This window comes from Pezoporus flaviventris, unplaced genomic scaffold, assembly GCF_033815535.1.
Source record: "Pezoporus flaviventris isolate CSIRO_AGI_PZ_B2104156 unplaced genomic scaffold, CSIRO_AGI_Pfla_v1 ptg000212l, whole genome shotgun sequence".
NCBI lineage: Eukaryota > Metazoa > Chordata > Aves > Psittaciformes > Psittacidae > Pezoporus > Pezoporus flaviventris.
In genome coordinates this window covers 916,316-943,946 of record NW_026892760.1, presented here as the reverse complement: position 1 = coordinate 943,946, position 27,631 = coordinate 916,316, and the positions used below count along the sequence as shown (strand labels likewise).

The following is a 27,631-nucleotide window of genomic DNA, read 5'->3' as shown; positions in this document are numbered from 1 at the left end:
CTGGATTCTAGAGGCACATATCACTGGATCATGAATCAGTTCAGTAACTGAAAAATCAAGACAAGAGCTTCAAAGTAATTCATTCTTATTCCTGCAAGACAACAATGTAAAAAAGAAAATCTGAAGGTAACAATATATGTGAATTTATGAGTCACAATTAACACACACCCACACACACACCCTTTCCCTCCCTCTCCCCAAAACTCCAAAATGATTTGGTAAAAAACAAACAAACAAACAAACAAACAAACAAAAAAACAGGTTAACTTTTAATCCTTTCAAAACTTGTCCTCTTCGAATTTTACTTTAGTGGTATGGCACTTGGGATTCTATACCAATCTACTTCTTCAATATATGACAACTGTGGAGCAGCAGAATAGCCCGGGTTCTTTTGGCCTAGTTTTATATTCTGAAAGGTTTACTGTGTTTTTCTTAATCCTTAAGTTGCATATTCATTGCCATATTTTCGTCTAACTGCTGTCACTTATAGTGTCATGCAGAAGGGCAAATCAGGGTCAGTTTATGTAAGCGGCATCAATCTGAAAAACTTCATCAGTCTTTATTTCAAGGCATTATGCAAAGAACGCTGACATTAAGAGAACCTTAACTGACAGCAAATGAAATCAGTCAGCAAATCCCTAAGCCATAATCTTGCTCAAGCTGTAGATAACCCTTCCTCTTCCAGGTCTTTAACTACAAGGCCCACCAAATGCAGTATCTAGGCAGAAATGTCTCCCTTGATTTCATTACAAAATTCTCACACTAATATAGTGCATTGTCTAATAATTTTTCTTTCTCTGTAAGCTATCAATAACAGATAGAGTTGTGTTTTCTAATGATGGAATACTAAGCAGTTAAGTGAAAAAAGCTAAAGAAAAGATTCAGCATTTGAAGAATCTTGTTTTTTTAGTTTAAATGTAATTAAGAAAATAGTTTCTTTTCTGTTTCTGCTACCAAGGTATTTGTGTAATAAAGTCTATTGCCTTATTAACTTCTATTGCTGAAGACTCACTTGCTCAGCATTTCTTCTTAGTTCTTTAAATTAAAAGAACCAGTACAAAAAAGTAAGACTCCAGACAATTCCTAATCTTTCACAGTATTCACTTCATGAATTCATTTTGTAACTCACATGATTATCAACAGTTTAACAGCTATACTTCTGAAAGGGCTTATCTGTGTTACACAGTACACACTGCACATAATATCAAACAATACAGTCACATCAAAGCTACACAGTGGTTATCTGGTAAAATCACTCTTTTTCTGAAGATTCTGTGCACAGATAATCCCATGCAATTCTGAAAGGATTTCTGAAGTAAGAAAAACTGCCTAACAAAAAAGGTGCTGTGAAAACTGTATTTATTATTTTCTGTTACTGAACGATGCTTTATTTTGTAGTTAGAGCTTTTAGGAGTCTGCCCGTGTTCACTGAGGTAGCTTTGGGTACATATTAAGATCACCATGTCTCTAGACCAATTTTTCTCATAAAAAAATAGTGACTAGAAGTTAAGAAAGATGCTTTCTTCTGATGCAGCAACCTCATAACCAGCTGGGAAAAAAAAAAAAAAAACAAACCAACCATGCCAGGATTACAAACACAACCAAAACTGAATAAATAAACTTGGTGAATTAAGATCATGTTTTACACAGTTCTGGCAGAGCTTGCTTATATTATCAGCACAGATCCTTCATTAAAGATTACTCACATGCAACAGATACAAATGTATGAAAAAGTGGACAAATGCAGATGGTTACATGATTGCTTGACAGGGTCAAGAAAGAAAGCTTTCCATTAAGAAAGGTTACTGAAAGGTTAAATTATTATATATTAACATTGGCATTCAAGATAATCAGCAGCAGATCTTAACTGAAAAGTTTTTACAAAACTAACAGTGCATATGAAAGAGCCTGGACAAGAGTTAGTAGTTTCACAGGCATAAAGAAACAGATCAATTAATCAGTAATCAATTAATTGGTGATTACAGATACTGACTTCAATATTTACAGTCCCATAGTGCCAAAGACTTAACAGGGCTGGTGTGCAGTGCTCCAGCTAACCGGAAGCCTTCTGAGAAGGTTCTTCATATAGTCTTTATTCATTTATTGGAATGAAGAAAGGGAAAAAAAAAAAAAAAAAAGTGAAAGGGTTGCTGAGAAAGTGAGGAAAAGAAGCTAATGATAAGAAGGGAGAAAATGAGGAGAGAGCAATGAAAAGCCCATAGGGGACAGGGAGGAAAAGACTGCTAAAAGAAAAGCTGTGAAGAGGAGAGGAACTTGAGAACATGGTTAACCCACAGAAATGAGAAGGGGTGTGAAATTCAAATTATTGAAGGAAAATTTCCAACATCACCAGCATTTTGAAAATGCCTCGCTTTAGATTTTAAATAGTGTTTTGCTAACAAACATTAATGATAGGTTTTAAAGGAATCATAGTTAAACCACATTATGCTAAAATGGCTCAGATACCAGCTGAATGCATTCAAGAAGATTAGAGTTCTTCATGTTATGTCTCTTCAATCTGGTTATTCAGATTTTACTCAGATGTTAATTATTGTTTCATTAGCCCTGCACCAACTTTATTTTGAACAAAATGAAGTTTGCAAGAGGTCAGGGGTGCAAGAGGTCACCCCACTCTAATGAGATTAAAACATTTACTTATTTATGAGCGTTTGAATTCTAGGTGCAAAAGCAAATTATCATTAAATTAATAAAGAATTGCTTTTCTCTTTAAACAGGGAAGGCAGGTTTGTGGTCAGTTAAGCAGCAGCATGTATTGACGCTAGGTAGGAAATTAGTCCTTTTGGAGAGGAGAAGAAAGAGGGGTAGAGCAACCCAGGTGCTGTTGATAGCAGCAGCTCTTGAATTCCTGGACATTGAAGACCTAGTTTTATTCAAGAGCAGCAGCAGAGTCTGATTTCAGAGGAGGCAGCTTTCTGGCCACTGTAAAGCAATGGACAGGTCCTTCCGTGGGTGAAATGGTGGAAGTAAAAGGAAAACATTACAAGTGTTTGCATGTTAGGTGTACACATATATAAAAGCACTATCTTCAAGACTCCCTTAAAAAGGTTTCTCCTTTCTGAAGCATTAAGAGAAAAAAAAAAACCCAAACCCATGATTAATTGTTCTTTTAATAGCCATGCATTTTAAAAAAATAAAGAAAAAGGCTCCAAAAGAGAAGTACAATAATTCAGTTTTCAACCAGCTACTCCAAAATTAATTCCCCCCATTAAGTCCTCATACCCAAAATGATTTATATTTGAAAGACTTGCCCTATGCAGAAGATAAAATCTAATGACAGAAATATAATCTTACCTTTGAAATCACTTGCTTCTTCAATTTGGTAAGAATATTTTATTGACAAGTAAACATGGGGATGAGAAAGTATTTATTATTTTAAGAAAAATTATCAGCGGAATTATGCATATCTTTTACCTTCTAATCCATCAAGTATAAATCTGAAAGCAATGAACAAGTGAAAATAAATACAAATTAAGAAGCTCCTAATACTTTAAACTACATTTATATTTCCCAATTAATTAGAAAAAGTGGACCTACAACACAATCAGATAATGTATGACTAAATCATACATGAATACATAATTTACATAAAATAAATGGTAGGAACCTACTCCTTCATAAATTTATGATTATACGCTAACACTGAAGATATGTCAGTACTTGACTATATTACTACCACTGCTATAAGCCTCTACGTTATTACTTTTCATTTTTCATTTCAAACTACCTCAAAACACCTGAGCAATGCAAAGTACATATAAATCCCACATGGACTTTCTAAACCTCCACAAACAGACGGACACACACTGGAGACGGGCAGAGCAACACAGAAGGAGCAAAAAACAGTGGGGGAGAGAAGCTGAGGGAAAGGAAGAGAGCCAGAGGCATAGGGACAGTGTGGACAGAGAGGGTGACACGCAGAGTGAGCAGTGCAGCCACTGGGAGCACGAGAGTGGCAGATACTGGGAGAGAGATGAAGCAGAGCAGCAGGCAGAGATGGACCAAAGGAAAGCATGAGCGTGTGTACAGCAGGCATGGCAGGGATAGCGAAAGCAACAGCAGCAGGTAAGAGTGTGTGTGGCAGCGCACATGCAGCAGTGAGCAAGTGCGCTGCACACATGCAGTGGAGAGTGTGCACATAGGACACAGGGAGAGACAATGTGCAGGAGGGAACAAGAGCATGTGGCAGAGAAAGGTAAACAAAAAGAGTGGGAGACAGATGAGACAAAGTGAAAATTATCCACCTCAAACCCGCTTGGAAGAGAGAAAGCACATCACAAGTTGTAGTACCTTTCAAAATTAAGGGAGAGCTTAGTAATGGAAAATACAGATTTACCTACTCAAGTCCTCGGTTAGAATAAACTAAATTTTTCCTAATATGCAAGGGATTCCCAACAGTAAGGTCAATCTTACATTCCAAGTGAAAAGCAGCACACAAACAAATGCTTTCTACTAAGACCTATGAATACCAACATCTATAGATTTGTGTATATGTCCTTTTAAACCAGAACCCTGCTTGTAGTCTCATCTTTACATTTACTTTTTCATACACTGCATAAATGCATTAAACATTCACATCCTCATTAAAGTCACTTACAAAACTTGCCCATTTGGAAAAATGTGCAGTATCTCAAAGGGTAAAACGACATGATTGCTATAGCTTTGAAACACTCTCACCTGGTATTTATCAAGTATCAATCCTGTGAAAAAGCAACACAGGAAAAAAATTCATCTGTTAATATTGGTTGTCTTCCAAACCAACATCCAGAAGTCACACCATATCCTTTAACAAGCAGAGATTAGAGGAGGACAAGGCCCACCATGCTAAACAGTCACCAAAGCAAGCACCACAAACTAATAGGGCCAATTAATAAAATAAGCAAATGGAGAGTTTGAAGACAGAGGTCAAAATAGTTTCCATGACACAGAAAATGATTATTCTTTCCCTAAATGCTTATCTGTAAGCAGCTACCACGTGTGAACACCAGTCGCTGGCTGATCACAGTCATATGTGTGTCTTTCATACATGCAGCAGATACGATTCTGTCAAGCATGGCTAGTTTCTTGTTGCCACTGGTTTTCACCAACAATGACTTAATTGATCTGTTACTTCTGTGTATGAGAACATTTGGGACATGCTTCATAAACACAGTTTAAGGCAACCATACCTGGGTTTAAAGTACACCTCCGGTATCTCCTGTAAAACCACCCTGTAACAGTAGATATAGAACATAACCTTACACTGATTTGTATGTTGTTAGCCTCCCCCTGTTTGGAAATCAAGTACTTACACATCAAGTATACATTATACATCCTACTGCTATTGCAAAACTTGAAGCAATTTTAGGTATCAGACGAGAAGTTTCTTTCACAGAAGTTCTTACCCTTCTGCATCTAGAACTCCAAATACAAGAAATTTATCATGAGAGAATACCAATGCTTAATTATTTATACATGGGTTTAAAACTATCTTTATTTAGGAACTTTATGTATTGTTTTTTTAGATCAGATTGCTTGCGATGAGTCTTAATTACGTATTTGATGCGAAAGTACTTCAGACAATTCAGACTGATTCTTCTGAATAACCACTTTTTCTGTGAGCCAATAACATTCTTTCAGAAGAGAGTTAAGAGAACATTATCCTCTTCCTAAGGCTGTAGCATAGTTCGATTTTGTATTTTCTAAAGTCTTTATAACCTTTACTGGCTAATTTAAATACTAATCTGCCAAGCAAGACTACTAGTATTAGGAATCTCATGTTATTTTAGTTGCTCTTTTTCACCCTATATCCTGTAGTTATTGGAGGCTTTATGTATGGTTCCACTTTCTGTCTTCAGTGGGAACATTCAGGCATGGCCATAGCAGCACACCTTAAATCATGTTCTCACCGAGTTCACAGTCAAGCACCCTAGGTTCATCATGCCAATCTTCTTTGCACTTGTCTCCCATAAAGCAAGCATATTTCTCCCAGGAAACTTTCATATAGAAGTAACAGCAATCTAAAAATCCTGAGACTTTCCTGTTTTCTCAGTGACAAGGAATATAGCCCGTCAAGTAAATTCCATTCAAAAGGCCTTTAACAGCCACTTGCTTTCTGAAAAATTTGGAAGAAAAAATGTGCATGAACATAGAAATATACTTATTCCCCTCATATGATGATGAAGTGATACACACTGAACCAACAGTTATCAAGTTATTACGAATTACTGATTCCAGCCACCTAACTGTGAACTGGATTCATGAATAATAAAAATAAAACAATGCAATCTCTTCAGTACTCAAGAGTTCTGATACCCAGTGCTTCATCCCTATCATACTGTCTAAATTAGTATCTTAATTTTTACTTTTTTTTTAAAGAAACCACAAAACATCAACAAATCTAGACTTGGAAAAAAACTCCTTATGTCTAACACTTGCAGTTAATAAGGCCTTTAATTGAAATGCACTTGTCACAGACTATAAAATATATGTAGTAGTAGTGGTTAAAGAGACTGTGCATGCAAACAATTCCACTGGTTTTAATACGAGGTGTCCATAAAGTGATTGCTATATGCTTACCACATTCAGGACTGTAGGATTGCCCTTAATACAGTTTTACATACAGTGAAATTAAAATCAATTAGCTGACTCCCAGGTATAAAAAGGAAATTTTATAATATAATTTCTATAATGTAGTGAAAGTTATCAAACAGGCAGCATGTAACTAGAGACAAAAAGAGGAGAGGGGAGAGAAAAGGAACTGCATAGTGAGATAAGACTGTGAACCACTGATGTTGTTTATGTGTGTACACGGTAACCATGTGTAATAGGAGCTGTCAGGTGAACAAAAAGTGTGTTTACAATACTGCACCACCAGTAACCTACCCAGGGCATATATTACTGTGTGTTAGTTATACCAGACGCAATATGTACCAATGTGAAATACAAGTTTTTATACTTCTCTTTCTCTTCATCTCCTTAGAAAGAAAGAATAGGCGGTCTTCCAAATGCTCCTACAATCATTTTGAAGTCAAAAAAGAATGGGAGTTGGATCAGGACAAAAAAAGAAAAAAGGCAGCTACCACTGAATAGGCCACCAAATTAGAAAAGCAGCATTTAAAGGCTTGTGATTTCCAGGACAGCTTCTTTGAAAAGCTGCCACCTGTGGAACCTTTTGCACAGCCTTAAAACTGATCATCACTGTACTGTACTAGGTAACATTTGCAACTCTACTGTCTGCTAGAGACATACAGCTGGGTTAACTAAGGCTCAGTGACAAACGTCCAGTTTAGAATCTGCCTTTCTTGAACATTTAATTTTGTGACCCTGTTCCTGCAATTATATAGTGTATCTATGACACTTTACAATAAATTAAAAAGGATTACTATAGCAATATACGCACATTATGCAATATTTGCATTGTTTGACTTCTTTGCCTTTTACAATACTAGCTTTCCTCTCTCATTTGCACAGAAGACCACAATGAAAGAAGCATGTACTCACTCTGCTCTTCATTCTCTCATTGAGAAAACAAAATGTTCTGGCTTTAGCAATAATGTGTCACAAGAATAAAGTAATTCTGCACAGCTATAAAGATTAAGGGATAGTTTGTGTGTAAGAAGACGTAACAGACTTTAAATGCAATAAGGGGGCACTGCACAGAATCCATTTTCAGAGCTGAAAATATGTACATTTTCAGTTCTTTTATCTTTTTTTTTTCATTTCTCATTGTTTCCTCCTAAGGAAATTGGTATTTTCAATCAGACAAGTCTTTAAACCTACATGAACAAAATAAATAGCTTCCACATTTAAGTATTCCAAATAGCAATTTCTTTTAAATTAGGAATGCTCAAAAATCACTATTACTGCTAAAACTGAAAATGGAAAAAATCTGATACTGACCAAAAAGCAGCATAAAAATCCTTTTTTTCTTTCCCTCCCTCCCCCATTTTATTTGTCTGTTTAAATTCGGGGGGGGGGGGGGGGGGGGGAAGGGAAGGGGGAGTTGGGATATGGTGATAATAATTTTCAAATATAACATCCATGTTTTTTCATGGCCCTATTCCCATCGGTTATTTAACATTACATGTGCAAAATTAAAAGTTTGCATCATCTCTGAAATACCATATTCAAGAACATATATGGAAATTATTTCCCTTTCAACTGTTGACAGCAATAGTTTTGAAGGTTTTTTGTTCTCCACACATTCAGAGCAGCCCAGCTTCTTGTTCTAACTCAGATACAAAAAAACGAAGAAAAGAAACAGGATTATTTTAGATTCTAACCTGAAATGCCACAACCTCTGGCCTGCCCCTCAGCCCTTCCACTGCAAAGGTCTCTAGGTGCAGTTTGGGTAGCTGCAGGGTGAAGTCATTCCTGGTTGCCGCAGTCCGTGACAGCAAGGTCTGATCTCTGACCTGAAGGGAAAAAAACAGCATCAATGGTAATTCCCCTTCAGACACATTAACTGGGATGAACTGGGTCCCCTTGAGCCCACTGAGTGGACTTGCATTGATCGCTGGACCTGAAATCCATGAATAAATTTAGGACTAATTGATTTTTCGTTGCAAATAAATCTCTAATTCAGAGTGCTGGGAGAGAATGTTAAAAAGAAAAAGCATCTTCCCTGCTCTAAAAGGAGAAGGAAAGAAGAGATACTAAGGGCTCACAAGCACACCTGGTACATACATTTCACAGATCTGACCCCTGTAAAAAACTTGTAAAAAAAAGAAATAGTATTGGTACTACCAACACAAACAAACATCAGCTATAAAATTTAAAAGTTCATATGATCACACGAACACAAAGCGGGCACATGAGTTCTGTCTACTGTACGGAGATCATATCAGTCCTCTACAATATGGTTCATTTTATTACCAATTCAGTTAAACTCCAGATTAAAATGAATAATCCTCAAACAAAGCAAAAAAAAACGACCTGTAGCTTTGCAATTAAGGGAAGGAGAAAAAACAAAACAAATCAAAATTTAAAGAAAAAGAAAACAACCAAACAACAACAAAAAAAAAAAAAACACAAAAAAAAAAACCCAAACAAAAAACCCTATAAAATCCCAACCTGCTACTACATTGCTTATCGTGGGTTCAGTGTGAGAAATAATGCACTAATTGTTACTAATGGACTTTTACACAGGCTCTACCCATGCCCGTTCAGAACGGGCACAGAACCCGGTCACTCCGCTAGTTCTGCGGGTAGCCTGAAGGAAGGGAAGGAGGGAGCGACCCCCCCCGAACAGTGCCGGCGCCGGGCGCACTGACCCAGCCGAGCCCGTTGGTGTCACAGTGCCACCTCCCGGCCACGCGCGGCACCGCGGGTAAAGGGGACCTGCGCTCACCTGCAGAGCGGCAGCGGCGCCGAGGTGAAACTTCGCAACGGGAAGGGATTAACGCTGCTGTCCCTAAACACAATCACGCTTCCCGGTGTTGCACACGAGAAGAATATCGCTGTCGCTATATAAAAACCCAACGTTCTTCCACATATAACAACACGTGATTAGTCTATCGGCAGGCATGTGGATTTATACATACTTAGCACGTAACTTTCATGGACACGTAACTTACATTCATATGCCATATGCTGCCACACACCCATTTTTCATTATACTTAACACAAAAATTATCATATCTCCAGAAGATCCCAGCAGTCAGATTAGATTCGAATACACATGGACAGACACAAATCCACACAAGTATGTATTTGTACAAATGAATGGAGGAAATCCATTCACTTGGCATGGACCGTATCTGTTGAGTAGCAGTAGCCAATAGTGCAAAAATAATTTACTGTCTTTAACAACAAAATAAAGTCTGATACTAAATCATATACTGAATATATACTAAATACATATCAGTCAATAGGTACATTTACTAAATACTGTAAAATAAATTTCAGTTCTTCTTAGTGCCTCCCTCGCCCGAAAGAGCTTACCAAACATGAATTCAAACATATGGCCATTCATTCTAAATCCCAGACTACTTTTCTGTAACCACTTACAAAATTAGTTTTTTTGTAAAATGTTGATTATGAGTGAACATGCTTCAAATAACAGTGCAGCCTCTGAAATCAGCTCTGATTGAAAGAAGTATGCATGTGTAAATCTACTGATACAAAGAAAAAGAGGTTTTATTTTATTCGTTGCTCTGTTCTGTGGGAATAGGGAGCCCTACATTTCCCAGGTTGACCTAAAGAATTCCTGTCAATACCTGTGGCTGCCAAACATATGCACTATGATGCAATTTTTATAACAGGAAAGGTCTTCTACACGTTTTTGCACTCACAGTGCACTAGGTTCAGCATATACAGTCCTGTGGAACAAACATTGTCTCTAGAGTGTTCTGTCAGCATGTGTAATTCTGGTCAGATGTTAACCTTGCTGAATATAACAAAATGCATTACTTTAAATACACATATATATACACGCACATACACACACTTGATTTACATTTTTATAGGTTATATATCCCAGCTTTTCAGTGTCTTTGCTGCCAGTATGCACACAGATAAAAGAAAACATTAATGTGGATTAAGGTACTGAGAATTTATCAACATCAAACCACCAGTGTTTTGCCTTCTACCCTTCTGAACCATAGTCAATAGATCTAAATATTTTACTGCACCCTGGCCAATTCATTGTTTGATGTTTAAAAACTCACACAGAATCAAAGAAAATTTATTAAATTTCAGCCCCCAAATGAGATACTATTAGCTTTGAAAGTCAAGTTTAACTGCGATATTGATGATTCTCTTTTTTCTGTGACAAAATTCACAAGGGAAATCCTTATGTCAAAGCACAAAAGCAGATTGCTAATACTAGGGGGAAAAAAACAATGTATAAGCAATGTAGGTATAATACACACACAATACACACAGTGGAAGTCCTTTTAACCCTATTAATTTCAAACCCTCCATTTCAGTACTGGGGCCTGATACTCATTAAACAATGAAATACAAAAGTATTTTCTTATTTGGCTGAATTGTGGTAAACACGCGACATTAATACTACTGCACCAGAAAAGCACATATTAGCTCCTTAAAGAGAACGGTATTTGATATGAAAATTCACAACTAAAAAAAAAAAACTATCCCCAAACTTTCTGTGTTTGTAAATACTTAGAGCATAAAAAGTGAATCCCATTATCTACGTGCATACTGAGAAACAGAAACTGAAGCTAGAGCTTTCCTTTGAAAACCCTCACTAGGGTTCAGGAAAAAGTGCAAGAACAAAAAAGACTGGGCAGATGGTGTACAAATACCATTACATTGTTTCACTAACAGTGAAAACAGTCTTCAAGTTGACTACCTATTCGAGGAACGGAAAGCTATTAACAGCCATGCTTGTGCAGAATCAAGCTGGATAGGCCATACCTATATGAAAACCTAGTTAACTAATTTCATCACTTCCTGGCTATATGCTTTTTGAGCTGCAGAAACACAATGACAGGAGTTGGCAGACTCCGATTATTTCCTTATTTTCCAAGGAAGTCAGCACAGTACTCACACAAATTACGGAACTATCAGGCAAAAGTAAAACTGGTGGGTTTTTTGTTGTGGGTTTTTTGTTTGTTTGTTTTTTTAAAAAAGGGCTTTTTTTGGCTGCTTGAGAGGAAGAAAAAATATTCAGTGTAGTTAAGCTTTACAATACACATTTCACAGCTTTTTTGTCTTCAGTGACTTTTTCTTTTCCCTCCATATGAGATCTAAGGCAAGACTACTTTTTTTGAGACGTCTCCTTAGGCTAGAGACCTAATGCTATCATCTAAAAAACCCTGATCAGCCAATCAGGCTTACTGCAATAATCAAAAACATCTAAAACTGGTTTCACCTCCCTGTAGTCAAAAATTAATAGAGAGAAAAAAATACATAAATGAATCTATATCCAACGTTAGTCAAGATTTTGACTATTTCTGATTTTAGTAAACATAATTTCAACTGAGACTGTGAAAAGTTTCAAAAGTGATTCTATGTGGAGCATAATTAAGTACTGTGACAGCGGGCTGCTAAGTATCATTAGATTTTTCAGTTTAGCCTTACGTAAATACTGTTTGAAAACAGGCAAAAGCACAGATACACACAACTCTAGTACAAGACTCAAAACATTTTAAATCAAAGGAACATAGTGACTTATGACAGTGTTTAACTTTTTAATTAAGAGAGCAAAATAGAAGACAACACTATAGCCACTCAGCTGAAAATCAATAAAGTACTGATTAACTCAGATCAAAGCTGAAACTGAATAATAAACTGAAGTTACATTATTGACTGAACCAAGGCATAGAATTTGATGGTCTAATTCTACATGTTCAAAAATTATCTTAAAAATTCGCTGATAGGAGATAACTATAATTTTGTCTTCTTTGCTCACTCCTTTGTTTTTCCTCTGCAGTTTCAGCTGCTATGTCCAGTTATTTCAATAGCAAGTTATAAATGGTATTAAGATGTGCTTAGCCCTCCCTAATGTCTTTGCCTGATTATTGTCTAACCAGTGCAGACCTGAGATTTTAGGTCCTTATTTGGGCCTAATTCAATCCTTTCTTATGGTGAAAAGAAAGCAAAATTAGTCCTACCACTATTTTTCATAGCATATCATAGTCAATTGAAACAGTGAAACAGAAACCACTGGGCAATGATTTGGTGATACATGAATGGCAAACAGTGACTTTGCCTGACTTTGAGATGACCATATTTCTGAGACAAGAGAAGCCATACATATGTTATGCAGATCATTCTAAAAGAGTGCAAGCAAAATGGTTTCTACCACACTTATGTGCTCTGTATGTGACATATAATTAATAAAAATGGTTTTAGAACTTTTTTAAATAGAAGGAGGCAGTTTGAATGCAAATCTCATCTTAGTCTTGACAACAGTCATGTAAATACGTGGCTGATTAGCTGCAGAATGTTCGTACCTCCAGGGCAGTATGTACAACGGAGCTCGTATCACTCAAACCAAGGACATGCACATCTACTGAATGTAGTCCTTCACCTGCTTCAATGAGAAGCACTTCAATAGAGGTAAGTTATATAGCAACTTACTTAAACGGGCAAGTCTTTGTTACAGTGGCACAAATGATCATGGAACTAAGGAGAAATATAAGGAAGCATGTACACTGGATAACAGAATTAAATTCTTCATGAACGCTTCCTAATTTTTTAATGTTTAGTTATGGCTTGTTGATGTTCTCTATGCTAAAAAATACAAGTAAATATACATGAATGAAATTGCACCAACAATAGTACTGAATAGTGTTGATAACAGTAGTGCTTCAGGTAAGTTGCCAACACAGATGATCTTTCTACTGTCATTCCTGAGTCTGGGCTCTCTAGAAAACAGTGATCATACCTGAATTGTTAGCTCTCTAAGGAAATACAGACCCAAAAGATTGGCTGAAGGACCTGGCACACGCAACATCTGAAAAAGTACAGACAAATGCACCGGATCCAAAAGACAATCTGTTAGTATCATTTGCTCATAAACACGAGAGTCTGAGTCTGCTCCGAAAATAAGGAAATCACTCAAAAAAATGTATACTCATCTTACTGAATGTGGGCCTATATAATCACAGACATATTTTCCATCAGGATGTTTCAGCAATCAAGGACCACTCCAGAAATAGAGAAACTGCCTTTGACAAGACTGCATTGCTTAAACTATGGAAAACTATAGCCATAATTAGAAAGTGAAACAGGTGAGGAATCACGTTGGGAACCAAACCAGTCAATTGAACTGCAACACGCCCCCCCCCCCCATCCCCAAGAAGGCCAAACCAAACTACACCAAATCACAATGTAACTTACTTAGACAAAACAGTGCTTCATGGAAGGGAAAGGGAAAAAGAGGTACAGGAACAGCTGAATGGGTACTTATTAAATGGCCATCACAGTTACGTTTGAGTGCCCATTAAAGGCAGGCAGATTGTTGCATACTGTTTCATCATAGCAAGGAATGCATCTCCAAACCCAAGGGTCTGAATTCTGAGTGGAGTTTCTAAATCATATTTGCACATACCCTGCTGTAGGTAGCCATATGTGAATGTAATTAGGTATACCAAACGTTTCACATAATTAAAAATCTAGTAAAAATATCTGTATCAACATACATATTTAGTGACTATCCTTTTTGATTAATTCAAGATTTCTCATATTACTACACACACACACTATAGGCTCTGTTGAATAACATGTTAATTTGATCCGGAGTTGTTTTTTGCAAACACTGACCACTGCACCTACGCTTCACTATAATTGCAGGATGTGCATTGCAATACATCCCCTACAAATGGATTTCAGTGACCTTGAGCTGAATATGAATCTATGTCTGGAAAAAATAACAGTTAATGTACTCAGGAATTCCACAGTTCAGTTCCAAACAAGGATTTTTCCTTACTGAAGGCAAACTACACAAAGTATTCAGGCTTAAAAAAAAATATGAAGACGACAAATGCACCCTGAAATTAGATTAGTTATTTAGATTATATATAAACTAAGAACAGTTAAAGCACATGGATATGACATTCGGCAATGACTTATCTTTAGTTTTTCAAGGTTTTTAAATCCCTCTTGAGCTGGAGTACCATTTTTAGCTTGGCTAGGTCAGAATGACACTGAACAATATGAGTGATGACACACTAGACAGCTATATGGACAGAGTTGTCATCAGCAAGCCAGCTGTGCTAACACCTGTATGTCCTGCACAACTGATCTTTAGGAACAAGGATCAAGAAAGTCAGATTACTGGGGGGGGAAACAAAAGTCATTTAGAAACATTTAAATGAGGATATGCTAATTTGAGATGGAAAAGGAGAAAGAGTAATCTTGTTACTGCATTTTTTTCTTAGCACAGAGAAGTAATAGCTTGTTTCCTACTACAGACTTCTTAAGCAGTCATTTAGAATTTTAATAGTCCAACTGGGCTTTCTTTGTGATTTTATTGCACGTGCACATACCCACTGTATCACAGACTTGTGATAGCGACAGCTTAAAACAACCAAGGACCACAGTGATGAGCAGACCCTGAGCACACACCCAAGCAGGCTTCACTCTGTTAATGGGTCTGAACACACAGAAGAACCAGCCTGGGGAGTGACATTAGTCTTGGGAAAAATTTGCAAGTTGAGCTCTCTAAAACAAAAGCTTTTAAATCATTATTAACTAAGTAGTATGATAGACTAAAATCCCCATTTGTGGATTATCAGTACCTCTACAAGTATCAGGTCACACTTACTGAAGTCTGATTGTGACAGCTAACTTAAGCCTTGTAAATGTCTGTTTTCTCAAGTCCTGATCAGTTTGTGGTCTTCTTGCTGAAACTAACTAATGATACATACACTGAGTGTTTTTACTGATGTAGTCACTTGTATATGGACTTATACCTATTGTAAACTAATTTCTCACAGGCCATAAAACCGCCAGCATAAGGAAATGCATTTTATTGCTACGGACCACGTGAGAAACAGCAATCTAATGCTACCTCATTACTAATTCTCAAGTCTTCAATGGTCTCCCCCCATCCCCAACTGTCTCTTTATCTTGGTTTAAAAACATCATTAAATTGGATAAAGAAAGATACTTTTGTCTTTCCATTTTACAAGTATGTAACAGGATGGATCATACAGTGTTCAGATTTCTTTTCAACTGATAGAACTGTGGGCTGCAAATCTCATGCATAGCTAGTTTAGGAACATTTCGGAGAAGACAACAGGGGTGGAAAGGGAGCAGCAGCAAGGCAATAAAACACAATAGTGGAAGGATTTCAAGGCGACCGCTGATGGGTCTGTGTGGAAGCTGTTCTGCCAGCTGGCATATGAACCTTTCAATCAGCAGAAATGAAGTGCATTACAGAAGTGGATGAAGAATAATATTTCTGACGAGGTGCCAAACCAAAATGAGAACAGTGGATACGTGCTTTGATCCCTGAACTGTCCCAAAACATCAGAATGGGTTGCTAACCAGTACTGGGAAAAAAGATTTTTTAGGGATTTTTTGTGTTTTTATGGACTTATTATCACAGCTCATCAGCCTCACAGGGTAGTGGCTAACAGTCTAAGCTTGTGAAGATAAGGTACTCTATTAACCCGTTAAAATGGCCAAATCCTAAGCAGCCAGGGCTGGGACAAACTGAAACTCTGCCAGCCCATAAAGTTTGTCAAGACCTTACTAGTGAAGAGTACAGTGGGAAATAGAAACAATTTTCTGTCTCTGTACAGGCTGACTCACTAGATGACTTCCCATGGTGGTGTTTTGCTCGGGCAGAGTTTAGAGAACAGGGCTTTTGGGAAGCTGAAGAAGAAGCAGTTACAGCACTGTATCAGGTGTAGGTGCTCAGGCACGGCCCAGGGGCTGCCCTATGCTGGACAGAGCTGTTTCCAGCCATCTTCAAGAGACCCACCACAGGGCACTGCTGAGCCCCTCAGTCATGATGGTGGCCCCTCTATGAAAATGTGCTTAAGAAAGGGCAAAAACTACCAAACAGGCAGAGGAGGAGGGAAAAAAAAGAGTGAGGAACAGCCCTGTAAACACCAAAGGCAGAGAAGAAGTGGTGGGGGAAGTACCTGAGGCACTGGATTAATGGATAGTGGATTATTTCCCTGCAGCCCACAGAGGGCTATACAGAAGCACACATCCACAATGTAGACAGTGGAGGACCCCATGCTGGAGCAGGTGAATAGTTCCTGAAAGAACTGAAGTCCATGGAGAGCCCACACTGGAGCATGGAAACAATATGAGGAGGAAGGAGCAGCACAGAAGAGTTGTTACAGACTAAAGCCAATCCCCTGTCCTTCGATGCCCCACATTACTCCTCAGAGCACAGGCACAGGAGTCAGGAGTGAAGCTGCACCTAATAGGTAGGTGGATGCTATTTTTTTTGTCTTTGTTTCTCATTATCCATATCTATTTTAATAAATAAAATAATTTTCCCCAAGTCAGCTCTGGTTTGCTTACCTGTGACAGTAACTGGTATGCAATCTATTGCAGCTATTATCTCAATCCCTAAGCCTTCTGATTCTATTTTGTACCCCTTCCCTATTGAGGAGGAGTGAGAGAGCAGTTAGGTGGGCAACTGGCTGCTGGCCAAGGCTAAGCCACTACAAACTCTCCAACTGAGAAGCAATACAAGGGGAAGACTGAAGATTTTAGCGGAGATAGTGTAAAATTATTTCTTCCACTAGTGTGTTTACTGTAACTCATAAATCATTATCTGCACATGTGAAGGAATCCAGTCGTATAGAGCGAACAGATTTAATGTCTTTTACTCTGTTTATGCAAACAGTATTAAAAAATACACAAGAAATTAATAATGAAATCAAGTTTGCTAACAACTATAACACAGATATATTTATAAAAAAATATTTTTTTGGAAGTTTTAAAAAATCATTTATTCTTCATACACAAAAAAAGGACTGCAGATGGCTCTTTAAATAAGATATTTACTTAAATACTTATTCTCTCGATGATAAGACTTTTCAGGAAACTCTACATTTGCACTTTAAACAAATGGATTTTCTTTTAGTAAGACTTCCAGTAAAGATTTATTTATTTGTTACCATTTTGCATCTTCCATTCAGTTTTTTTCTTTTTTTAAAGGAACTGGTCAAGTCACAGACACAAATCCTCTTCAGTACAGTGGGAAGGAGAAAAAAAAAAAGCACCTGTTTTCTGAATGCAAATGAAAAGCAAAGAAAACAAACAAACAAAAAAACCAACCAAACAAAAAACAAACCAAGCCAAACCAAAAAAAACCCCCCACCACTAACAAAATTCTTGTGGTCCTTTGTTGCCCTTGATAATGTTGTTTTGGTGGTTGTTATTATTATTATCAGGTAAAACATTCATTTTGCACTTTGATATTTGTCCTCAATATTTAGATGGTATAAAACCAAGAAAGAGCTCTTATTTTAATGGTATCAGGAACTCTTGTACGAATAATCCAGCTCCAGGAGTCAGATGAAGATAGCTAACATGACAAGACCCAGTATAAGACAAAAAATAGCTCTCTAAAGAATATCTTGCAGGTTACAAAGGATATGGAACTATCTGCTAAGAATAGTTTCTCTCTTGGCATAGCACATTCTAAAGTTCAACATTTATGCTTCACAAATATTCATGATAGTTTTTAAAAGCTGGCTCTGAAATGGTCTTAAAAGAATAATTCTGGGCACAAGCATGCCCAAGCACTTGTTGACAAAGCCAAATATATGATGCTAGATTTTCCATTAAGTCACAGGGGGCAGTAAGTGCTGTAAATGATCTAGAAGTATGCAGAGAGATTGTCTCCCTCAGATGCACTTGTTCTTGCTTTGTTTGCTGAACGTTACACTGAAGTACATCCAAAGCAGACTGCTACCTTCCAGAATCCTTGTAGTGAGAATGTACATAAATGAGCAGGGTCGCTTTAATGGATATCAGTATACACTGTCTTATTCTAACCAAGATTATGAAGGATGTCTGTAAAACCTCTCTGAGCAATATAAGCAAAAAATTAGCATTATGCATTGATAACACAGATCCTGCAAGTGATCAAGTGGAATATTTTGGATATTTGCTCATGAATACATGAACACAGAAATACCACAATGTTCAATTTCAAACTCCCATATATGTACCTGCAGCTAATAGTAATATTCACTCAACTCCAGACGATTCTGAACTTTATCCATTTTCTTTTGATTTCTCTTTTGAAAACAAAAGCAGTTTCCAGAATTTCTACAGCGGAACCTCAGGCTTGAGGTTCCTTTACTAGTACTTCATCTACTTCATCATGTTTTGATGTTTCACTGTGTAAGAAAATCTTTAAAAACAACAGTGTAAACTTGATAGTTTACACATAAGCCAAATTCACTAATGTTAGATAATTAGGTACCATTATCATGTAGGGTTTACATTTCAGATAGTTCCCAAACAAAGATCAATAATTTCCCTTTATTTTTCCAGGAGAGGTGATATGTCAAATTATGAATGATTTACAATCAATTCTTCTTGGTTCCTGCTGAAAGAAGCATCCTGACATTTCTAATTCTTATGTTTTTTTCATTCTTTAGGTTGACAAACCAGAAAGGGTAAATTACTCTACTATTCAATAACAAGCGATATAGGCCTAACAACTATGTACATCAAGAACTAAGAAGCAGGTGTGGTAACTAACATTCTCAAAGAAAGATGGCAGTTCCTATATCCATTCCCTGCATCAGAAAAATCAGTGCTAAGCATGTAAACTTCCCTTGTCCTTTCTCCAAATATTTCAATCCTTGTGCATATACAGCACAGCTTTCTAAATCAAAAAGTAAACTTGCAAGAAATTCTCAAGGCCAAGGATGTTACATGTACATGTTACTGTAACAAAACAGCACTTTCTGCATTACATACATTCTCCAAGCTTAAATGAAGTGAGTGTAAAGATGGGACAGAAACGAAGACATTACCTAATAGCACAGATTACAACACTTAAAGCACACAGTTTAGGTATTGTCACTTTTTGTGAACATTAAAGAAAAGAGAAATTTGAGTTGATAGTTTGGGTGGACACAGAAACTAAGATAAGATGTAGATTCCCATGTTGCTGGGAATTCAGGGTGTTTATAAGGGAAATTAACACTCTAAGATAATAAACCCACTTTTGTTCTGTGTTGCACTGGACTAAGAACACTTACAAAACAATCAGAGCTACAGATGAAAACAACACCTGTAATTAATACATACAGCTTAGTTAAACCTTCAAATAATACTATACCAGGGCAAAACAGGACAAGTCAAAGAGACAGCTTCAGATTATTACTCAATGTAAAAAAGGCTTTTAAAAATGTATCATGAAACTTTCTGATTACAGCTCATTACTTACTGTATTTTCCCTATTCTATTTATCATGTATCAAAGATTAAAGTAGCATGGGTAAAGCCAAATGTCTTACGGCCACCACATACATGACCTCACCAGATGACCTTCACCTTACTCAGCAGAGTGAGTTAGCAGCAATTACCAAATGTTTGAATGATCAGTAGTCCTCATTTAGTAACCAGAAACAGTGTTCAACTGAGGTAAGGAGGTTTGTCATAAACTTTATATTAAGATGTCAGAGTATTACAAAATTGTATTTTATTTCACTAAATATGAATATTTTTTTAACTTGAATGAAATTGAAGGTGGAAACTTTAAGGAAAGGAAGTTGCTTTTTGACAACTTCTATGCCCCCACTTCCCTGAATTTAAGCAGTTCTAAAACCCCAATGTGTTCGAAAATACAAGTGCAGAGGGAACACTTCAAATTCTTACCTTATGAAGAGTGGCTTCCACAGATTTCATGTGACTAATTATCAATTCTTTGTCTCTATTACAAGAGAGAAAACAACAAAAAAAACACAGTTAATTGAACTGAAGCTCTACTGATGTAGAAATTAATTTTCTGCTACTTTATAACCATCACCTCTTTAAAAATAATGGTTTATGACTCAAAACTGTTATGTTTGTATCTTTCATGTTTGTGTCCCCAATGCAAATCCTAAAATACAGTCCATGGACCACTACCCGGCACAGTTCTGTATGAAAGATGTTTCTGTTGTGGATAAACAACTATCATGTTCTTGGAGGAGAAATCTGCAGTCTTGGATAAAAACGGCATGTTGACTGGAGTCCAGGCTCTAGCAGGAACATACTACATATTCGTACCAGAAAACACTAATTGTGTGGTTTTCACCAGTTTTATGGGCCTAACAACTATGTACTTATATAAATGTCTCCCTGTCTTCTCTAAACCTGAACATTCCACTCGTCCTCTTCCAAAAGAAGTCCAGTGAAGGATCCTATCCTTATGAAACAGAAATTTGGACCATGCAATTCTACTTTGACACCTTTCAGTAGATTAGGGCTTAAGTAAGACAGACAGCTTTTATCAGTTATGCTGCCATAAAAACCCTTGGTCTCATCTGATGAACTGTCAGAAATGGAATTAAAGTTGTGCCATACCATTTGACTAAGGAGAACAGAACAGCATAACCAACAAAACAACAGAGAAAATCAAACAGAATCTATGCCAGAAAAGCTGATACACCTTAATATTCTAGGACTGTCTTTTACCTTGCTAGCTATGTGAATATTTTGTTTGAGCTCTTGCAGTTCCTAACACAGAAGTCACAGAATTATATATTTGTGTGGAAAAGGGAAAGATCTTTAAGGTCAAATACAACTGCCAAGTCCACCACTAAACCATGTCCCTAAATGCAACATCTACAAGTCTTTTAAATCCATGTCCCTAAGCACCGTATTTACATGTCTTTCAAATACCACCAGGGATGGTGACTCAACCACTTCCCTGGACAGCCTGTTCAAATGCTTGACAAATGTTTTGATGAAGAATTTTTTCCTAATATCCAATCTCAATCTCCGCTGGTACAACTGGAGGCCATTCCCTCTTGTTCTATCACTTGCTACTGGGGAGAAGAGACTAACACCTCACTACAACTTCCTTTCAGCTAGTTGCACAGATGGGCAAGATCTCCTCTGCGCCTCCTTTCCTCCAGTCGAAAACATGGTGTTGTTCTGCCTGGAATGCCTATTGCTTCCTCATTTCTTGATCTATACTATCCCAACAGCAAATACAGGATGGCAGTCAGAAAAGTAGGACTGGCTTTTACACTCCTAATAAAGCTGTTACATAGATTTTCTTCTTTTCAAGATCCTGCCTTTATCTGGACTAGACTGACAAGGACACACTCCTGTGCTGGGTTCATTTATCTAGTTGTCTGGGTGAAGTCAGTTCTAGAAAGCCAGTTCAACATCATTAATTCTTAAGTTAGTTACTGACATAGAAGTCAGCCTGTTCCTCGTATATTCTCAGGTGTTCATCATAAAAAGGAAATTATTTTCAGACGGAAATTTGGACCCACATTAATAGATATTTTTATTAAAACTGCCTCCTACTCTGGAGGAAAGAAGAGCAGAACTGTGGGCCACCACTGCAAGATAATCAAGATAGCCATTCGCAGAGTGAGCCTGCCATCTGCTATCCTTTAAAGCCAATCAAAATATTAGGAATGAACCTGAAAGCCACCCAGGCATTTCTTACAATCACCCAGTTTGTGGGAGAGGTATTAAAGTAAGATTTTCTGAACAAAAGTGAAGCCTCCTTCACCTTCTTCCTATGTTCCAAAGGGTTAAAAAAGACGTGTTATGAAAAGCTGGTAGAACAAGAAATGGTATGGGATTTTTCTTTGTCAATATTCAACTGATACAATACATGGAAGTAGAATCAATTTAAAACAACTTCACTGAAATACCCTTTTCTGAATATAAGAAGGGCCATAGGAAATGATCATTACAAGAGTACATAAAATAGGTTGGGGGAGGGTGAAAAAGAGCAAGCTTTCCCAAGCAAATCCTTCTTCAGGTCACATCTGCATTACTACACCCATAACATTTAGCATTTTAATTAGCTTCTTAAACATTTCACTTGTAACTATATTAATGACGTTATTTCAATTGTGCATGAACACCTTAAAGCTTCTAAACTATTGTTTTCTGATGTCAAATGTGTCCCATGTACAATGAGAAATGCTAATTTAAACTTTTTTAAAATCTTAGCCATAGACCAACAATATCCAAAGTACATACTACAGTAAGAGTAATAGATAACAGTTATCTTTTTTATCTGACTATACGACCATAAGAGGTTAGTAATAATCTCATTCAAGTCAATGAACATGTTTTGACTACCGATCTTTTCAAGATTATGATTATGGTATAAAAAGGCACAGGTTTTATGTCTAAATCCAAAACTCTATGCGATTAGTAGAAAGATCTACCCTGTTCCACAGATAAGACAAGGTCCAAACTCAATTTTCAGACCCTCTGACAGCTAAGACCTGTCATGTAGCTGACATTCCTGTATTTATTATAAATAAGTTGTATCTCTCTAAAAAGATGTGGAAATAGAGGGGGAAAAAAAGCAATAATTTCTTAAATAAACAGTGTTGGGTATCTGCCAAAGAGATGCTGTTAAATCAGTAAGATAATTAGCAAACCAAAATTCACATGCTATTTCAGGACCAAGAATTTGGAACACTATTATGGGGTAACTACAGAAAACATACCGTGTAGTATCCTGAACTAACAGTTTTCTTTTTAGAAGACTATCACTGAATTTCAAAGAGAGACAGATGTACTTTTGTTTTCTAGCATTACATTAGCCAGGGCTAAAACCCTGTGCATGAAAGTAAGAATTGATCTTTTGTCTGTTTAAGTGATCTCCCCAAGGTCCCAGTGCTCACTTCGCTGCCATGCAGAGGGCACTCTCTGCATCACGGATGCTCTCTTTCAGTCGACGCTTGTCCTGCTCCAGCTGGGTAAGAAGTCTATTGAGCTGACGCAGAGATTGATCTTTTCTTCTCAGCTCCATCTTTGCCTCGGAGAGTCTCTGCAAGCAGACAGAAAACAGAGTTACTTGTCAGCCCAAATAATTAACTTCAATTTATGCCATAGGCTATTAAACAAAGTGGAAAACAGACAGACTGTGAAGTAGTTTTGGACCATTACATACTCAGGTTTTATGAATTCTCTAGCAAAAACATTACAAACTCAGAACCACCCAGTTGCTAGTATATTGCCTATGTTTTGTAAAATAAAGCGATCTACTGGTCAAACAGGTACATATACTATGCTACAGGTACTATATTAAGAAATACTAAATCTAAACACAGCAGAAAGAATTAAGAATACAGCATTAAAGAAAACAGTACAGTCTCAAAACTTAATTTAAAATGACCATTAAAGAAAATAATTGACAGAGAAAAAAAGAGCATAAACAAAGCAGCATTTACGTAAATATTCTGCCCTATTCTGTAATTTGAGGATTCAAGGAATAAGAATCTAAAATTCTCTGTTACTGCATTAAGAACAGTTCTGCAGCAAATTTTGAATAAATGACTATTTTATGGCGCTATCAATATTTTAACATTAATTTTCCAATATGCAAAATAGTACATGTAATCTTTTAATGTACTTTAATGTTAATTCTTCATCTTAGAATTAACACAACATGCTTTAAACCAATTCAGATTAATCCAACAGATGACAAATAGCACTAAACAGAGCTAATTAATACAGAACCTGGCTAGTTGTTTCTCCTTTCTGTTGGGATAATCAATACTTTTATAGACTGCAATATTAACAATATGATTTCATAGTTTGCTAAATGTTACGCTTACAGCTGTTAACTGCATTTTCAAAAAGAAATTATAATACGTGGCTATAAACACTATTTTACAAAATGCAAATCCCCTTTCAGACTCTAAACTCATAGGACAGAAAAGTCTGCACTGTTGCAAGACTGAGCTCTTGCACCTTGTTTTCAAAATTTATGGGTATGTTTTCTGCTTAAATTCTGAGCATGTTTGGCATAATTTGCGCTCAGGGGTACTTGACCTGGACTATGGAAGACAGAGATGAAGTATTACACTGTAGGTATGTATTAAAAACAGCATATGAAAAGGATGATAAAAATTTGGAGGGCACAAAAAACTCAATTCCTTTGAAAAAGCTTTACACCTAACTGAGACTCAAAGGCATTTCAAAAAACAATATGCTAGAGAAAATTACCACAAAAAATAAAGTACAGCATGAAACTGAATAATCCTGCAAAATAAACAGAAATCTGTGGATTGGTCTAAGGTTTATTCAAACGTTTCTGAAGACAAAAAATCAACTAGTTATTTCAACATATAACTGGAAGGTACAGCACCACAACCTGAAATCTCTTTTCAGCAATTTACAAAATTCAGGCTGTGATTAATCACCACTGTAAGAAAGAAAAAAAAAAAAAAAAAAATCAGGGTTTTATTTCAGAAACTCTAAACCCCAGAAATGTTAATATTGGTCTTGCCTAAATTACTGAAGGTTGAATATTCTGCCTCTTATGTCATTATTTTCAAGGAATAATGTGATTTTCATCTAAAAAAAAGATAAACACACAGATCTTATTCTTCCACCTGGACGCATTCCTGTGTAACATTATCTAGGTGTTCCTGCTCCGGCAGGGGGATTGGACTAGATGATCTTTCGAGGTCCCTTCCAATCTCTAACATACTGTGATACTGTGATATGCATGAAGTTATCCAAAACCAGAAGTAGTGCTTTCAGAATAAACCAACAGCTATCAAAGCTCTGTTTGAACAACTGGATTTGTGAACTGCCATATTTTCAGAAAAGTTATTTCCAAGAAACCAGATGTGGATTAGCAAGGATCAAAGGAGTGATCTTTAATTTAAGAATAAAGAACATTATCTTCTTCCATTTACTGTGTTTACTGTTTTATGCTAAGTCACCACTGAGAAACGGATCTGAAAACTAAGTCCCCTCCCTCCGTATTTCCATCCTTTGACAAACAAGATGTGCTGCATAGAGAATGTTTTCTGTGCCAATGCTTTGTTCACCCACTTTCCCATCTGATTGAAAAGTCTGTTTTCAAAGTGCAGTCACAGGACTGAGCTCTGGACAATGCACAATAGATGATTTTGATGCAAGTAACTTTTGATGTAGAGGCTGCTGGAACAGTGTCTGGCTCCAAGACTCCAGCGATCTAAATGAGTGAAGAAAGACAGGCGCATATTTATTACATTTTTATTAGATAGCTATCCTTCTACGGGAGCTGAAGAGTTGTCTGCTTCTGCATAAAGCTTTCATCACTCTCCAAAAATGGAGGAGAAACCCATAAGGTTTCAAAATCTGGGAGCTGCTAACTAATCTTGCTTATCAATTCCAAGTGCAGGCCTATTAATGAAGCAATAACAGGGATGCAGGCCTAGCTTTTTGAAAGGCATAGCCAGCAAGCCACACTAGCTGTTGACAGAGCAATATATAAATGATTAAATCAAATATCTGACTGAACAGCTGCTTTATTATACTCAAAACTTTATTTACAGAAATCTACAAAGGATTCAGACTTTACTTATCGGTAACATTGCAATATCTAAGCAAAATGTAAACGGATTCTAGCCCTCTAAAAGCAGGTTTAGCATTCACTTGAAGCTCCTTGCTACTCTGGGTTAAAGTCAAGCCTTGGAAATCGCTAAAATACAGTGTGGAGTATTCTAAAGTAATGGCTGGTAAGCCTCTCTTTTTTTTCCTTCTTCAGACTGATCTAATTAAAACCCTTGATAAACTTTATGGACTCTAATATTTCCAGCTGAGTGACTGAAACCAAGAGGGTGTGCCTCAAGGCAGCAAGGCAACAATGATAAGCAGCAGGTTAGCCAGTAATTTCTCAGCCAGGGTAGATTGTGAAAGTGTGATGTTCTGATATCTAAGAAAGTGTTCAGGAGAGAATAGGATAAATCAAGTTTAATAACTCTGCTCCTAATTGTTCCCTCAATGCTCTACTCTAATTACTTGGAGAACTCTCCTGACTGTCACCTGATATTAAGTTGTTGGAGGCTGAGTGTGGAGCAGTAAGATAATCAATAAACATTTAGTGGGGAGAAGAATGAAGATCCTGTTAAGCAGTGGGAACCTGCAGCACCCAAAGCCCTTCTGCTCATGAGAAAACCTGTGGGAGAGCCATAGTGATTGCAAAGCAATAATCCAAAGCACTGGTTTTAGGCCTTGAGGCCTTTAGGCAACAGTACATTTGAGAAAAAAAGGTTAACACGGTCACCCTAATTACAGCCCATTTTCACATTCTTCATATATAAGGGAAGACAAGCCAATTAGGTAGAAAGGAAGATAAGGGAAGTTTTATTTGTATACTAATTAAACCCCTGATGAAATTAAAGGAAAAACATACAGCTCTGTAATTGTGTCTGAGAAAGGTCACTTCAGGTTCAGTTATCAGAAAACCGCAGGCTTGAGATATTTCACTTAATCCACAATATAGCCCTTATTTCGCCCCCCAGGTCTTAGTATTTACAAAAATAAGAAAATTTCAAAACCTGATAATGCATTTATCTTGAAATGTTTTCTGTGGACAATTACAACTGTTAGAAAGTTGAGGCTAAATATGATAAGAAGAATGAAGGTTTTAAAAGCCTACTATGTCTGCACATAGTTTTATGAAGATGCTGAGCTTTCACTTTCAAGCACAAGTGATTCTGAACCAATTTAGAAGCCAAACTCCAGTTTACTGACATTCCATAAAATGCCAGTTATCTATTTAGTTCCAATGTCTAGGATTCAGGTGCCAATTCAGACATCACTGCACTTCTTCCTCTACAGACCCCCAAAATGTCATAGATCAGTTAATTTTCCATCAGAATCCTTAAAATGAGTTCTCTTTAGAGATATTTTAGATTTAGGCTTTTTTTTTTCCCCAAACTGAGCATGAAAACCCTTTTGTTGGAAAGAACAGCAAGTAACCGATAGCAATGAAGAAAAAACCCACTGGATGTCTGTTTGCTGTGTCCTCTCACAAATAATTTCAACAAGTTTAGGATTTACAGTGAGGAATCTCTTTCTTTAAAATCAGTTACAAAAATAAATCAGTTTAACACTGTCATTTTTTGCACACAAAACCCCACTCTATTCAGAAGGTAACAGATGGACAATCATTCTAGGCAAATGATGACAGTCATACAGTTTAAATTCAAGCAAAGCATGTGTGGCATTTTTACAGAGAGCATATTTTCCAAGATCAGCTAAACCTA

At 36.9% G+C, this 27,631-nt stretch overlaps 1 protein-coding gene across 6 annotated transcripts in view; it reads right to left on the bottom strand.

Annotated features, from left to right (window-relative positions):
• The window catches only part of CCDC171 (coiled-coil domain containing 171), a 149,083-nt gene that overhangs the window by 33,351 nt on the left and 88,101 nt on the right, over nucleotides 1-27,631 (bottom strand). For all 6 annotated transcript variants that reach the window (XM_061441211.1, XM_061441214.1, XM_061441212.1 and 3 more), the window contains 3 exons: nucleotides 23,267-23,412; nucleotides 20,277-20,331; nucleotides 8,283-8,414 (listed from right to left, as the gene is read on the bottom strand). In XM_061441211.1, coding sequence (XP_061297195.1) covers nucleotides 8,283-8,414; nucleotides 20,277-20,331; nucleotides 23,267-23,412 — 333 coding nt within the window. The remainder of the gene's footprint in view (nucleotides 1-8,282; nucleotides 8,415-20,276; nucleotides 20,332-23,266; nucleotides 23,413-27,631) is intronic.